This window comes from Eucalyptus grandis, chromosome 11 (assembly GCF_016545825.1).
Source record: "Eucalyptus grandis isolate ANBG69807.140 chromosome 11, ASM1654582v1, whole genome shotgun sequence".
NCBI classification, from domain to species: Eukaryota; Viridiplantae; Streptophyta; class Magnoliopsida; order Myrtales; family Myrtaceae; genus Eucalyptus; species Eucalyptus grandis.
In genome coordinates, this window is record NC_052622.1 from 37,590,574 (window position 1) to 37,605,723 (window position 15,150).

At 39.0% G+C, this 15,150-nt stretch overlaps 1 protein-coding gene and 1 non-coding gene across 2 annotated transcripts; one reads left to right on the top strand and one right to left on the bottom strand.

The window, feature by feature from the left end:
* The first annotated feature begins 4,042 nt into the window (after window positions 1-4,042).
* Window positions 4,043-12,826, top strand: LOC104444088 (ABC transporter F family member 3). Its single transcript, XM_010057686.3, has 18 exons — window positions 4,043-4,395; window positions 4,764-4,979; window positions 5,148-5,337; window positions 5,504-5,712; window positions 5,919-6,074; window positions 6,753-6,881; window positions 6,977-7,078; window positions 7,216-7,362; window positions 7,949-8,011; window positions 8,248-8,294; window positions 8,390-8,449; window positions 9,454-9,536; window positions 9,838-9,932; window positions 10,189-10,275; window positions 11,220-11,307; window positions 11,461-11,546; window positions 12,012-12,074; window positions 12,165-12,826. Exons 1-18 carry the CDS (start codon window positions 4,192-4,194, stop codon window positions 12,285-12,287), a joined length of 2,148 nt encoding a protein of 715 aa, XP_010055988.1. The 5' UTR covers window positions 4,043-4,191; the 3' UTR covers window positions 12,288-12,826.
* A 425-nt stretch (window positions 12,827-13,251) lies between these two features.
* TRNAG-CCC lies at window positions 13,252-13,322 on the bottom strand. The gene has a single exon. It is a non-coding gene; the product is annotated as a tRNA-Gly (tRNA).
* Between the last annotated feature and the right edge of the window lie 1,828 nt (window positions 13,323-15,150).

A 15,150-nucleotide genomic window follows, 5' to 3' on the forward strand; every position in this document is an offset into this window, starting at 1 on the left:
GAAAGGCGACTTCGGAGATGATGAAATAGGGGGAAGGAGATGGGGGCGTCGTAGCGGAGGGTCCTACGGGCTCGGTTCGCGGGGTTGACACGTCGGATCCTCGGTGGACTTTGGACCGGACTCGTGTCCAGCCGCCCCATGGAGAGATTATTATTTTTTTTTTTTATAAATAAAAACGATATCGCTTCTCTCTATTTTTGAAAATGCATATATGTATTATACATACATGCATGCATATATAAATATTTATATATTTTTTTTATGGAACCTTTTGTGCATCCCCAATCTTAAATTTTCACATCCATTGGAAAAAATTACTTGAGACCAACGGAAAACAAGACCGAGGAAACTATAAGCAAAATGAACAGATGAGTTTTCTGGGAAATTTCAGCCGTTCATTTCGACCCGTGGTCTTGGTTGGAAGTATTCAAATGATATCTGGAAAAACGAAAAGTATGCGCCTGGTCATTACACAAAAATAGACTTTTTTTATTTTTTCTAATTAGTAAAGGGCCAAAAGGAAAAGGTTGCATTCTGGGTGAGGGGCCGAGGGAAAAAGAAGAAAGAGCGGGTGGAGTGGGGACCGAAGATTTTTCACATGAGGTTGGGAAAAGGCTTTTGGCATCTGACTTTCTTACTAAATTAGGTTTGTCTGATGAATGTTCTGGGAACCTTCTTCCTCTCCGCGTAAAGGAAGCGCAATATAATCTAAGAAATTAAGGTGTCATGCATTTTTCACCCATTCTAACGTGAAGCCCAAGTGATACGGAAGCGGGTCATCTTTTATATATATATAGAGAAACTCTTATTAAAAAAAAAAAAAAAAAAAAAAATTTGATCTCTAAACCTTACCATAAGTACGACAAAAAAAAAACCTTAGCATAAGTATTTTGCATATACTATTACCATATATGTATATTAATTAAATAAAGACTTTCCACAGAGTTTACGAAAAGGCTTTTGACATTTGACTTTCTCAAATAAGGTCATTTGATTAATGTTCCAAGAACCTTCTTCCTCTTTGCGTGGAGCGAGCACAAAACAATCTAAGAAATTAGGGTTCCATGCATTTTTCGCCCATTCTTACTTGAAGACCAAGTTATCATTACCCGGTATTCCAAATAACCAAGTTCTCTCACAAATCTTAATGTCCATCACCTATGGACCCAATCTTCCCTCCACCACACCCATTGTGTGACCACGCTGTCTTATCTCCTGTCTCGTCACCGCCTTCTAGACAGTCAAATCCCCTCTCCTACGTCACTGTGAAAACGTAGATTTGGACCATGACTGCAAGATTCAAGCTTCGATGCCCACGGACTCAAGCTCCAAGTCTTTTGAGCTCTCGCAGCCATGACCGTGATCTTAGATTGGGTGCGACCATCGCCATGTTGAGCAACCATAGCGCATGCTCGGGCTCCAACACGAGCTTAGAGGAGATAGGGAGAATAAGTTTTTGTTTGGTAACCGACCAAGCAGTGTTTGATTCAATTTTTTTATTTCCTGGAATAAAAAAAATATAAATCTGTTTGATAACTTTTTTTGTTCTCGAAATAGATTTTTAGAATAAAATCAATTAGAAAAAAAGAGTGACCTTTTTATTTTCGGGGACAATTCTAAAATCAAGCCTTTATTTTTTCTTATACCTTTTTTTTTCTTCTTTTCCTTTTGTTCTTCTTCTTCTTTAGTCAATCGCTAGCTACCTTGCTCAGCTGTCGGCAAGGCTTGCTCTTGCCCAGCCACCATGAGGGTAGTGTTGCTCTAGCCTAGCAAGGCCGTCCTTGCCGGTGGCTAGATGAGTCTCGCCCAGCTATCGAATGGCAACGAGGAAGAAGAAGAGGAGAAGGAAAAAGGGAAAAAGAAAAAGATAATAAAAGTACTAAAAATTAAAAGAAATTTTAAGTTACAAAAAAATTTAAGGGTCATATCAACGTATTTTTATTTCGAAATAGAAATTTTAGACGGTTATTAAACGCATTTAAATACTCAAAAACTCATATAAATTATAAAAATAAAAAATTATTTTTTAGCAAAAAATTGTTCATGACAATGGAATGGTCATCGAACGCATACTAAAGGAGGAGATTTGGCCTTAAAAAAAAGGAGAAAGCCATAAGAGAAAGAGAGATGCATACTAGGGAGAGAGAGGAAGGTGTGCCTGTGTGGTGTGCGGTGGGTGCTTGGGATAAGGGTGGGGGTATTTTTGGAAAGTGAAATGGCAAAGTTGTAAATAGGTGGGTAATTTTGTTAAATTGAGAAATGTAATTTGCAATTTAAGAAATAGATTTATGTTATTTTGTCACATGGTGAAAACTCAGGCATTTTTTCGGTATTTTCCCTAATTTATAACCATAGAGTCTCTTTGGTACATCTATAACTATTTTGTAGGTATGTTGTATTAAAGCATATGACTTTGGTGATGCATTATGTAAAGATTTAAGATTTTGGGTTCTTACTACCAAAGATTGTTGCATTTGGCAAATCTCACTATGAAATTGTTGGAGTTATCAAAATGACAAAATAAAATCTATAATATTGTTGTAGAATTATTATCGATGTGTGTGCCTTTATAATCACAACTTTTGCAATACATTATATTCACTGTATAATGGTAATAATTGTTATTGTGTATGTTCCTAATTTTATTATCAGCCCCTTTAGAGCGAGGGCGAGACCAATGCTATCAAGAAGAAGGAAGAATAGCCTTTATGCCTTAAGCCTTGAGCTAAATCATTGACCTTGCGCCTGGTTTGATTATAGGACATTGCCGCATTTCATCTCAAAGAGGATCTAACTCTTTCTTTCGGGAAAGGGAAGGTTGTCCCAATGGAAGAATGAGTGATCCGTTCCCCTGCAAATCATGGCCTTACCACTCAGTCCCCGATGGCCAGCAGGGGATTCGGTATAGCAGCTCACGGTCGTTTGCGCTGTGCGTTCCCGCTGGACTGGACACGTGTTAGCTGTAGGAAGTATGGTTCGAAAGTGACTTCGGTTCATGATTCGAGGCTCAACTCCTCGCTTTACGTTAGCGGACCTAGAGGTCGGGCCGGGGCTCTGCGCTCTTTCTTTCTATGTGGGATGGAGTTATCAAAATGACAAAATAAAATCTATAATATTGTTGTAGAATTATTATCGATGTGTGTGCCTTTATAATCACAACTTTTGCAATACATTATATTCAACTTTGTATAATGGTAATAATTGTTATTGTGTATGTTCCTAATTTTATTATCATTGCTGTTATGAAAATTAACATATTAATTTTTTTAGTTATTATATCAACTTTCTAGAACAGTAATTGATGACAAGAGAAAAAAAGTAGAGTTTTTCAAGGGTATTTTTTCAGCTTTGAGATCATAGACAAAACGCCCACTTTCATGGTCGGGAATAGTTGTAGGAAAAATGACATAGATGATTTTTTAATTTTGATTTAATGTGCAATATCATTCGTGACATTTTAATTCGTTAGATATGATGTCTAAATTATCGATAAATGTTCAATCTCATTCCTAAATTATTCAAAAATACTCAATGTCGTCCTTATGACAATTGAAGTTAACAAAATTTGTTGACGTAATTTCCAATCCGTTAAGTTTGAATGTTAGACAAGCAAAAAAAGAAAAGTGACGTGAATTAGACAAATAAGATATTCATCTTAAATCTGTATATAATAAGTGATATGCTTGAATAATTATGGACAAATTAACATCCTACTTCTTTTTTTCCTTCTATAAAGTAACTGGATTAAAAGATAAATATATTCACTCATCGTTTATAAAAAATCCGACTTAGCTATAAACCGACTTAGCATATAATAATCAACGTCGTCAGAGATCATCCGATTTGCCATTTGACCAATTTGAGGGGACTTTATTCAATAATTATGAATAAATTAGAGACAAATTTAAGGACGATAGATTAAAATTCATTCACCATTTATCATTTTTTTTTCTGAAAGGGAACCATATCAAACACATTAGAACACCCAAGCGGCGGCCGCAGCTCAAGCCATCCGGGAACGACCCGTCGTTTCGACCGCCATTCCAGCAGCGGGGACAATACTAGAGCTCACAATACGACTCAGCGTTTCATAGCCCCCGACCGCCCGTCGTCACCCCGACGAAGCACGAAGCGCTCTCTCTTTTCAGGTTCCTGAGCTCTGCGGCGGAAAAACCCTGCGCGCACGGCGGGATGACTGAAGTGGCGAGCTCGATCGTGCACGACGTGCTGGGCCCGCGGCTCCAGGACGTGGATCAGCCCATCGTCGACTACATCGTCAACGTCCTCGCCGACGAGGACTTCGACTTCGGCGACGACGGCGACGGCGCCTTCGAGGCCATCGGCGAGCTCCTCGTCGGCGCCGAGTGCGTCTCCGACTTCGACGAGAGCCGCCTGGTAACATTATCTTCCCCCGGGATTCGCGGAGCCGTTCGATTTTCCGGCCGCTTTTCCGTCCTTTATCGCCTGCGATTTTTGTCGCGGTGAATCGGCAGTCGGGCGTCCGACGAGCTATTCCTCGATCGATTCGTGCTCAGTAGAGCCGCTCGATCTTGTTTGAGCATCGGAGTTGTTAGTTTGCGAGATGTCCATGTTTGTGTTTTTGGCGAAGGCAATTGAGTGAGAGGTGTTGTTTGTGATGAGTTTAAATCGTTTGGCCGTTGCGGAATGCGGAGTTTGCTTTCGTTGCCTGAATGTTGAGATGTGAAGATTAGGTAATGGTGAGCTTGGACTTCAATCTTGTTGGTTTGTACATTTTGTGATAGGTCTGCAGCAAATTGAATGAGAAATTCGGGAAGCATGGTCTTGTTAAGGCTAAGCCGACGGTTCGGAGCCTCGCGACACCTTTTAGAATGGACGACGGAATGGACGAGGAGGTGGCCCCCAAGAAGAAACAGGAGGTCTTCGACGGTCCTATTCTGTCCGAGCGTGATCGGGCGAAGATCGAACGGAGAAAGAGGAAGGACGAGCGGCAGAGAGAGGTTGGGATTCGTTGATTGAGCAATTAGACTAGCTAGTCTTGGTGTGATTGATTTTGCTGCCCCTGACCTAGTTTCCTTGGTGATTAAGTGTCGTGATGATTGAGATGCATGAAGATGATGGAACAGTTTCATGATTCTTGTAGTAATTCTTTTTGGATGATTCTTCAGGCAGAATACCAAATGCATTTGGCAGAGATGGAAGCGGTCAGAGCAGGAATGCCTGTTGTGTCTGTAAGTCATGACAGTGGTACTGGAGCAGCTTTCAGGGATATCCATTTGGAAAACTTCAATGTGTCTGTGGGTGGTCGTGAACTCATTGTAGATGGTTGCATAACGCTTTCTTTCGGAAGGCATTATGGTGAGTTTGCTTTCCCTGTCAAATAGAAATTGCTGTCCCACATATAAAACAGAAAAAGAGAGGAGCAAACATAACATCTTTGAAAGCTGTATGGTTGAATGGATCTCTTTTATTTGTGGCTAGTGCTGATTGAGACTTGACGGTTGCTTCTGTACCATATCTTCAGGCCTTATTGGGAGAAACGGTACTGGAAAGACAACTTTCCTCAGGCACTTGGCTATGCATGCGATCGATGGTATTCCTCGAAATTGCCAGATCTTACATGTGGAGCAAGAAGTGGCTGGTGATGATACCTCAGCCTTACAATGTGTTCTTAACACTGACATTGAAAGGACACAGCTCTTGCAAGAAGAAGCTCGATTAGTTGCCCAGCAGGTATGTGAAAGTTGAGATATGTTGCTTGTTGAGATATCCTGCATTCCCTTCTTTCTCTTTTCTTTCCTAAAGTTTATCTTATGGCTTATGCCATTCTCTAAATAGAGAGGACTGGAGCTTATGTGAAAGTTGAGATATGTTGCCTTCCCCTCTTTCTCTTTTCTTTCCTGGAATTTATCTGTTGGCTATTGTGATTCTCTTATTAGAGAGAACTGGAGCTTGTCAGTGCCAGTGGAAAGAGCAATGGGGATCAAAATGGGCCAAATGCAGATGCAATTGCACAAAGACTTGAAGAAATATACAAGAGGCTTGTGCTTATTGATGCTGATGCTGCAGAAGCTCGGGCAGCTTCCATTCTAGCGGTGAGTCTTATTTTTTATTTTTTGGTTCGGTAGGTTCACAAACTACATAGTTTACACATAAGACTATTCCTGTATATACTACCACATGAGTGGTGAAGTCGGATTTGGCTTTCACAAGATTATTTAGCGTGAATGATGCTTGAACATGTAAGGAAGGAGATTGATATACTGCCTTTGAAAATTAAAAAAATAGGATGAGAATGCTCCTTTATTGATTAAAAATGAAACTATGGAGGAAGGTTTGGGAAAGTGGACATTTGCTATATATATTTGCCCATGCTCATCGGGCATGCCGACTGGTACCGATGACAAAGTGGGGCTGCTTAGGAACTGATTGTATGCACAGACTTCTTGCTTCTGATGTTGCCTGGTGGTCTTGGTCCTTGTTTTGTTGGAAATATCTTTAATTAGAGTAGTTTGGGATCTGCTAAGCAATCTAATCCATCAAATAGGAGCTAGTTGAATTCATCTATATGACTTTTTCTTGGGAGGACTGACTAACATTTATTTTGTGTGTATGCATGTGTAAGTTATGAAGACAAATTCAGGAGTAGAGATACATACTTCTAGTGATAATGCATGTCGGCCCACTTGCAGATATGATCCACAGTCGCTTCATGTTCTGCATGGACTTTGTTTCTTAGACTGATTCTTATCTGAAACCTACAAAATTTCCAGGGTCTCAGTTTCTCTCCAGAAATGCAGCATAAAGCAACAAAAACTTTTTCTGGTGGATGGAGAATGCGAATTGCACTTGCTCGGGCACTATATGTAGAGCCTGATTTACTGTTGCTGGATGAACCTACGGTGTGCATCTGATTAACAACTTTCAATGTTTGAGCTTTATCAAAAATTAAAATAAAATAAAACGATTAATGATTATGTACAATCTCTTTATGTAGAACCATCTTGATCTCCATGCCGTTCTGTGGCTGGAATCTTATCTGGTTAAATGGCCAAAGACTTTTATTGTTGTTTCTCATGCAAGGGAATTCTTGAACATTGTAAGAACTCTTCAGCTTTCTTTCTCCCCTTCTTTATTTTCTTAAGATCTGGTTTCTAGAATTGGAACATTGAATAGGCAATTCCTGTAGTCACATTTGTCTTGACATTTCCTTCCAACGTGATTTTACTGTCTCAGGTAGTGACTGATATTATACATCTACAAGGGCAAAAATTGTCTACTTACAAAGGGGATTATGACGCATTTGAGAGAACACGAGTGGAACAGCTTAAGAACCAACAGAAAGCTTTTGAGTCTAGTGAACGAGCAAGAGCGCATATGCAGGTGTGCTTTGTGCTTACTACCAGTTTTATAATGATTCCATGAACTGTATGTTTTCTTTTCATGCTGAGAATGTTCCTGGTTTTCTTTAGTTAGTGAAATTACATTTCCTGTTGCCTTTCCTGCTATTGTGCACCAATCATCTTTTTTAGGTGGCTTGTATTTCCAATTGCTGCTTAAAGCTTCTAAAAGGAAGAGGCTCTTGTCCTGTACTTCTTATAACTTCTGCGTTTTGTAACTATGCTATTGAGTCAAGATTCTCTCAATCAGCTACTATTCTGAGTGCTTGCTCAATCACTCATCGTTTTGGGGGAAATGGTTTGTTGAAAAAAATTAGTTTGGTTAAGTTGAAACCTTTGTGTTTGGCATTCTGCTTAGAGTTTAGGTCGATCTGTTGCCTATTTCTTTCTTCAAGTTTAGATGATGATATGGGTATGCTGTCATGTTAGGACATTTTGCTAAAAGTCTGCAAATGTTCATGCTCTTGGATAGTTTATGCTCATTCCTTTTGTCCTGTAGTTTCCATTAATTGGTGCTGAATTGTCATTTGCATAAGTTACATTTTAACACGCATGAGTGCAAATTCCAGGCCTTCATTGACAAGTTCCGCTATAACGCGAAGAGGGCCTCACTTGTTCAGTCAAGAATCAAGGTAATTATAGATGTTTGAATCCCCCTGCTCCTCTCTCTTTTTCCTAAGTGTTTCTGGGTCCAGCACTTTTGGCATTTTGTCCAAGTTCAATTAAAATTCTTAATGAAATGGTTGAATTTCGTTCAACAGTTTTCTTGAGTCAACAAAAGAAAATCTCATTGTAATTTTGATTGTTTTAGCATATCTAGATGCTTTTATGCACAATGCTATATCATCAAATTACCATTTAATGTCAGGCGTTGGACCGACTGGGCCATGTGGATGAAGTCGTCAATGACCCTGAGTATGCTCAATCTTTCTGTTTATGACTTGTCGCTTTAACTACCAATTTTGACAGTTAAATGATTGTGTCTACTTTTGTCTGTCCTTTGTTTGCAGCTACAAGTTTGAATTTCCAACACCTGATGATAGGCCAGGCCCTCCAATAATCAGTTTCAGGTTTGGATTGTACTACAACAGCTTATTGGTCATCATCTATGAGCTCATACTAGCTTTAAAGTTTTGCAATGTGCATGATTCTACTAAATGTTGTTAAGATGTCACATAAATAAACATTTATTATGTCGATGTTAAGGAAGAAAAATAGTAAATCAGTATGTGTCTATCAGACCTGGTGTTGAGGATTCCTATTTTACAACCATAATGTGTGGCTGTTACTCACTGTGCATGTCCAATGTATCGGCATGTTGATAACCATTATGCATTAAGAAGTCAAGTTTCATGTTCTAGAAACTATATATAAATTTAATCAAATTAGTATAAACAGAAAACCCTGCTCTGTCTTCAAGTGTCTGTAGTCCAAATTTGGCGCTTGATAATTGAACTCCTAGGTAAGTAGTCATTATAACTTAAATTCATTGCATGTTTTAGGTAGCCTATACTTTTATCTACTCATACCAAAAGGTATGTTCATTATGCCCTCTATGACTCATTTAGGAACAACCAATTCACGAGGAAGTTGGAGTTTACTGGAGAGATATCATATTATTTGCTAGTGGATGACTTACAAACTAGACTAAAGTTGAAGGCTGATTGATGGAGTGAGGAGTGACTTAAAAAGGGTTAAAAGCGGAAAAGTTGGGGGGCAAACTAGTGGGACACCCTCCAAATTTATCCTTTTGATGTAAAACTAGATCCCAAATTAATTATTACTTTAAGGGGTATATGGTGATGTTGTGCGACATGATTTGCAACCATGATATTCCACGTCGGCTTTTGCAGGTAGTTGTGATACATTTTTTGAATTCTTATAGCTTATCCTCTATGTCACCATCTCTTATGTGCACTTGCCAAGTTTAATGGAAATTTGTAATGGAATACGATTCTTCTAGTCTGCCTATAGGGCTGGATGCTAATCCCTTTCCCCTTGTGTACCTCCCTAAGATGGGAGGTGTGTATACTATTATAGATTCTTCGGCTCACAGTTTTCTACTTGATTGCAGTGATGCATCATTTGGTTATCCTGGTGGACCCCTACTATTCAGGAATTTGAACTTTGGCATAGATCTAGACAGTCGCATTGCAAGTAAGCATGGTTTTACTTTCGAGGGGTTACTTTTTGTTTCTCATTTGAAGTTTGAATAGTTTTTCAGATTTTTTCTTTCACAAAAGTTGTGACCCAATATGAAGCTTGACATAGTATTATCTCATATACTCTACTATTTGAATAAGCGCACGTCATTCATAGGAAGTATGAAGCTGGACTTCAGAACAGAAACCTGCTTTTTTTAGAAACATTTGCTGTATTGTCCGTAGTGCCTAATGTCATGCTGCATCTATCATTTTCCAGACTTCTGACTAATTAGAGAGCATTGATTGTTATACAGTGGTTGGGCCAAATGGCATTGGCAAGTCAACAATACTCAAACTAATAGGCGGGGAACTACAGCCAAGTTCTGGGACAGTTTTCCGTTCAGCGAAGGTGTATTGTCTCATTTTTACTGATCAATGACATTGTAACTGTTGGTTTCCTGACATGTGTGGTACAAGAATTTTGCTTGTTTACTTATATCTTTCTGAAATTCATCAGTACTTATGAATGATAGCTATTAATTTGGTCCCATCAATAATGGCAGACTTAAGAAGAGTACTTGACAATGTTACTTTAATTGTTGCTAGTGTGGAGCTTTTTTCTCCCTTTGGTCTGACTCTCTAGTGTTAAATATGATTTTCAACAGGTTCGCATTGCTGTTTTTAGTCAGCACCATGTCGACGGGCTAGACCTGTCCTCGAGTCCACTTCTATACATGATGCGCTGCTTTCCTGTAAGTTCTCATGTTTTTATTTATATTTTAAATTGATATTTCCTAAGCAAAATGTTACTCCTCTCAATGCGGTGTTTGCTGTTATCTGGTTGGTTTAGTTTATGCATGGTGAAAAGCAGCATTGGACTGGTCTTAGTTGCCAAATGTTCAAACAATAAAAATATTAATAACATTGAGAATAACATTATGTATCTTCCACTCTAAAGAAACGCTGTTGATAAAGTAGAAAAGATACTTCAAAATAATTAATGATAATAATCAAAAAGCACCATCTCTGTAATAGTTAAATGCTTTTTCTCTACTGAAGTTGCCGGAATGGTATGTGCGGCATGGAGGGAGATCTTTCTTTAATTTTCCAAATGAAAGTTTCTTCTGAAACATTTGGCATTTGGTCCTTGTCTTTCGGGGAGAGTCCAACCACCATAATGAGGGCTTTAAATCTAAATCATGATTATATATGTTGAAGCTGTGATGTGAATGTGAAGAAAGGGGTCGCAGTTTTTTTTTTTTTTTTTAATTTGGTTTTCTTTAGAATTAACAACCTTCTTTCTATTGATAATGATCCTTCGTAACATTAAGCGGTCAATCTGGGATAAAATTCTGGTGCAGCTCATGGCTTTAAGCTTTCAATACAACTCCAATTCATGACAGCATTGATATTCCTTAAATCACCTTCCATTTGGGTCTTGATCTCGGGTGTGGTAGGAACTATTACTTACAGCTTGCTAGAAATTTTTAGCTAATGACTTATGCTTGTTTGGTTGAGGTTGTAATGATATGCTGCGTGCCTCTGCATTTGCACGGTCAGCAGTGACCCTCGGGCAAATCTTTACAGTTCTCTAAAGTATCAATTGTTTTCATTTACTCCATTGCAGAATATGAGTTAGTCATGCATTGTGTCATTTTATCTGAAAATACCTTCCAATGTGGCATTCTTCCTGCAGGGTGTACCTGAACAAAAACTTAGAGCTCACTTGGGTTCCTTTGGTGTAACCGGAAATCTTGCACTTCAACCTATGTATACCTTGTCTGGTACATCTCCTCCCTATCTGTTACCATTGCAATGCAAATTTTTGTTGTAGCGATTTTCCTATAACATCATGAAGCTCTATTAGAGGTTAAATTAATTTGTTTTGTGAATTGTACTGTGTACTTTGTAACATTGTGCTTTGACCATGTAAATAGGTGGTCAGAAAAGCAGAGTTGCATTTGCCAAGATAACTTTCAAGAAACCTCACATACTTTTGCTTGATGAGCCATCCAATCATCTGGTAAGTTTATCTCTCCACCCTTTATCCTCTAATGATTATGAATTTGATTACCTTTTCAGTTAGCTTGTTATTGTCCTTGCCCTAATCGAACTTATGGGGATCTGATCTTTACATGGAAAATACAGTAGAACCAATCAGTGAGCATTTGTCATCATACATCTAACTTAAAATGGAATAGAAACCAATCTAATTGGTCCAAGTAGCAAAGTTTTGGAATAGAATGGTTATGCTAGCCTGATCAGTGTGTATTACAGTCATCCATAATACCAAATAGTTCGGACATCTGTGCCTATAGGTGGTATTGAGCTCTGCATGTAATTAACGTTGGCCTTTTTATGTTGATAAATGTGGACTTTAAGTTCTGCTTTGATGACCAGTGACTACCAAGGAATTCCCTTTCTAAATTGTTAGTTTCTCTAAGGACGTATGAGTATGATTCTATTTTTTTGCTATCCACAACTGTAGGATTTGGATGCGGTCGAGGCGCTCATTCAAGGTCTGGTCTTGTTCCAAGGAGGAATTCTGATGGTGAGACCGATTTTCTTGCCAAAACTTTCAGTTTGACTGATGGTGGATCATTTTCACAGCTAACAACCTCCTTTTGCTCATTTTTTGCAGGTTAGTCACGATGAGCATCTGATATCTGGAAGCGTGGACGAGCTGTGGGTGGTTTCGGAAGGCAGGGTGTCACCTTTCAATGGGAATTTCCATGATTATAAGAAGATACTTCAGTCCTCGTAGGATCAGGTGAGGTTAATTCGTCATCAGCAAAGAGAGGTTCATCGGGGTCACAATACCTTACGAAACAGAAAAGGAGGCTTGGCTACAGAGAGAAAGCGAAAATGGATGAAGAGAGGATTGCAGCTGATATGAGGGATGTACTCACAGTTACATTGGCCCTCGTCTGTCATTTATTCTTGATTAGGGCTCGGGGAAGGACGAGTCTAAGATTTTGACATTGAGTGTATGGCCATTTGCCAATAGCTTAAGAACCGAGTGTGGATTGCTAGTCCTGGTATAATTTACGACCCTTTGCGCATTTTGTCCTGGCGATAGGTTAAATTGTTGCGCCTGGGAAATTTACTTTATCGCCGCGGAAGTTGGCTTCCCCATACATAGTAGAATGATTTGATCATTTGCGAAAAAACCTGTACAGCACACTGTACTGTACTACTTTGTAAGGCAGTGAGCACATCTTATCATGCGAACGTCTGTCTAAATGCTAAAAGGGAACAGAGATTCTATATTCCCTGTTGGTTTGGGGATCAGCTTCACAGGCAGGTAAAGGTCTATTTTACGATAAATTAGTTGTGCGAAAATATTTTTCCTCATTTCTGTTTGGCACTGTTTGGGGGAATTAATTATGAAAAATATTTTCATGGTTTACAACAGTTTGTACTGGCAACTCTTAAGTAAAGAATTGCTTTCAGTAACTTTAGTGTAGGCTTGACTAGCTAAGAAATATATATAGTGACATCTTTCATAAATACCGGAATTTGTTAGACGAAATCCTTTTCCCGTTCATGCAAAAAAAAAAAAAAAAAAAAAGGAGAACGTAGATTTTTTTTTTCTGGGTTTCTTCATCATTATATACAAAGGAAAATTATGGGCTTGAGATAAAATGACAAAAACCATTCCAAATTATTAAGGGGAAAATCTGAATGCAATGAAAAGAAAAAAAAATGAAAAAAGAGAAAAAGAGACTTGCGCATCCGGGGAATCGAACCCCGGTCAGTACCGTGGGAGGGTACTATGATACCACTACACTAGATGCGCTTGTCGATGAGAGATTTACTTTAAATTTAATTTATAACTATCAAAAAAATCTCTAATTAGTAGATTTATCTCCCATCAGACTATATCATAGTTGCATTATTTTTCATGAGGCAAAAGCCCTCATTGAATGTATATTTCAATTTCCTCCTGCACTGATATAAAGTCATTTTTTTTAGGGATAAATATTGGTTGATTCCTCTTGCCCGATTTTTTATTGATGTTCGCTAATTTAGATGTAATTCATATGTAACTTTAATAAGAAAAATACATAGTAAAAGACAATCGGTCCCAATCTCAAGAGCACGTACCCTCCCCCTCTCTCACTCACCTTTGTTTGTGAACATTATATGGCTGCCGTGTCAAGATTGCTCGTCTCTATCTCACAGTGAAATTGGTCATGCTGATGGTGACGCCAAAGGTGATGGAGCTCTGAAGGAGAGTTATCCTCACATGAGTCATGAAGAACCCCACCAATTTATTTCTGCAGGGAAACTTCCCTCTCGACATAATCAAGAAAAAAAAAATACTACAATCAAAATAAGAGAATGCAAGTAGTCTTTACTCTTGTTGGGCTTGATACTGTGGAGATGGAGAGTTCATATCTTGCCCCCATATGTAAAGATCGACTCAACCCGACTTGGGGAGAAAGACGAAATGAATGATGGTCCACAACAGCCGTTGAACAATTGATCAATTTCATTACTTCGTTCCCACTTATCGACTTTTGCATTTCGAATTCTTAAAAGGTTCTCATCTTGCATTAATCAAATTTGGTACAAAATAGGCTACAAATAAAAATTGGTACAAAATGCCTTTTTTTGGCTCAGGAGAAAATGCTATATATAAATAAATGAGAAAATATTAGGTATCCTAAAAATGTCACATCATTTCTACTTTGAACTATTCATACATCGACACATGTTCTTGGGGATCTCCATGTCAGTTAATTTCAAACTCTCTCTTCTCTCTATCTTTACTCAACTCGGCGCTTCATTTCTATCTCCTCTCTCTTCTCACTCTCTCCCTCTTTCCTGACCCAATGACATTCTCTCCCAAATTGCGCTCTCTCCGATAATGGAGACCCTCCCTCCCGACAACAGCCTCTCTCTACTCCACGGCTTCTTCCTCCCAACCTCTTTCTTCTCAAACCGCGCTCTCTCCTAGTACTTGACTTTCTCCTTCCCTCCCCACTCGCAATGAAAAGCAATCGCTCTGCTCTCTTGTGTAATCTTCCATTGACAACTCGCTTCCATGTTTCACTTTGCTCAAAGCCGTCTCTCTGAAAAGCCCTAGATCTGTGACAACAATCCCCACCTTTTAGGTTCAATTTTTTTTCTTTTCACCGGGGTTTATGTTTGCATCCCTATTTTAGGTGAAGTGATTGTCAAAATTTCTTGTTTTGGCACAATGTGCATAAGGGTGGTTCTTGCAAAACGGAGAAGCGGTCACTCTACTCTCTCGTCTAATCTTCAATCGCTTCCACACTCGGCTCGGCTCAAAGCCGTCCCTCCCGAGAACCTCGTCAGGTCAGGATAGAGGGGAGAGAGTGAATAGAGAGAGGAGAGAGAAATGAAATGTTGAATTGGGTAAAGATAGAGAGAAGAGAGAGAGCATAGTGTCACGGCCCGAAAGTTAGCATGTCAAAGAGGTTGGATTGGCCCGTGACAATAGCACGGTAGGTTTGAAGTTGGCTTTACATGGTGAAGGGTCCCAAGAACACGTGTCGATGTGATGTGTGGATGGTTTTAGGATAACCTAATATTTTCTCATAGGTAAAGTCCCATGATCAACGTCATTTGACCAAGCACCGATATCTTGGATTTTGAAA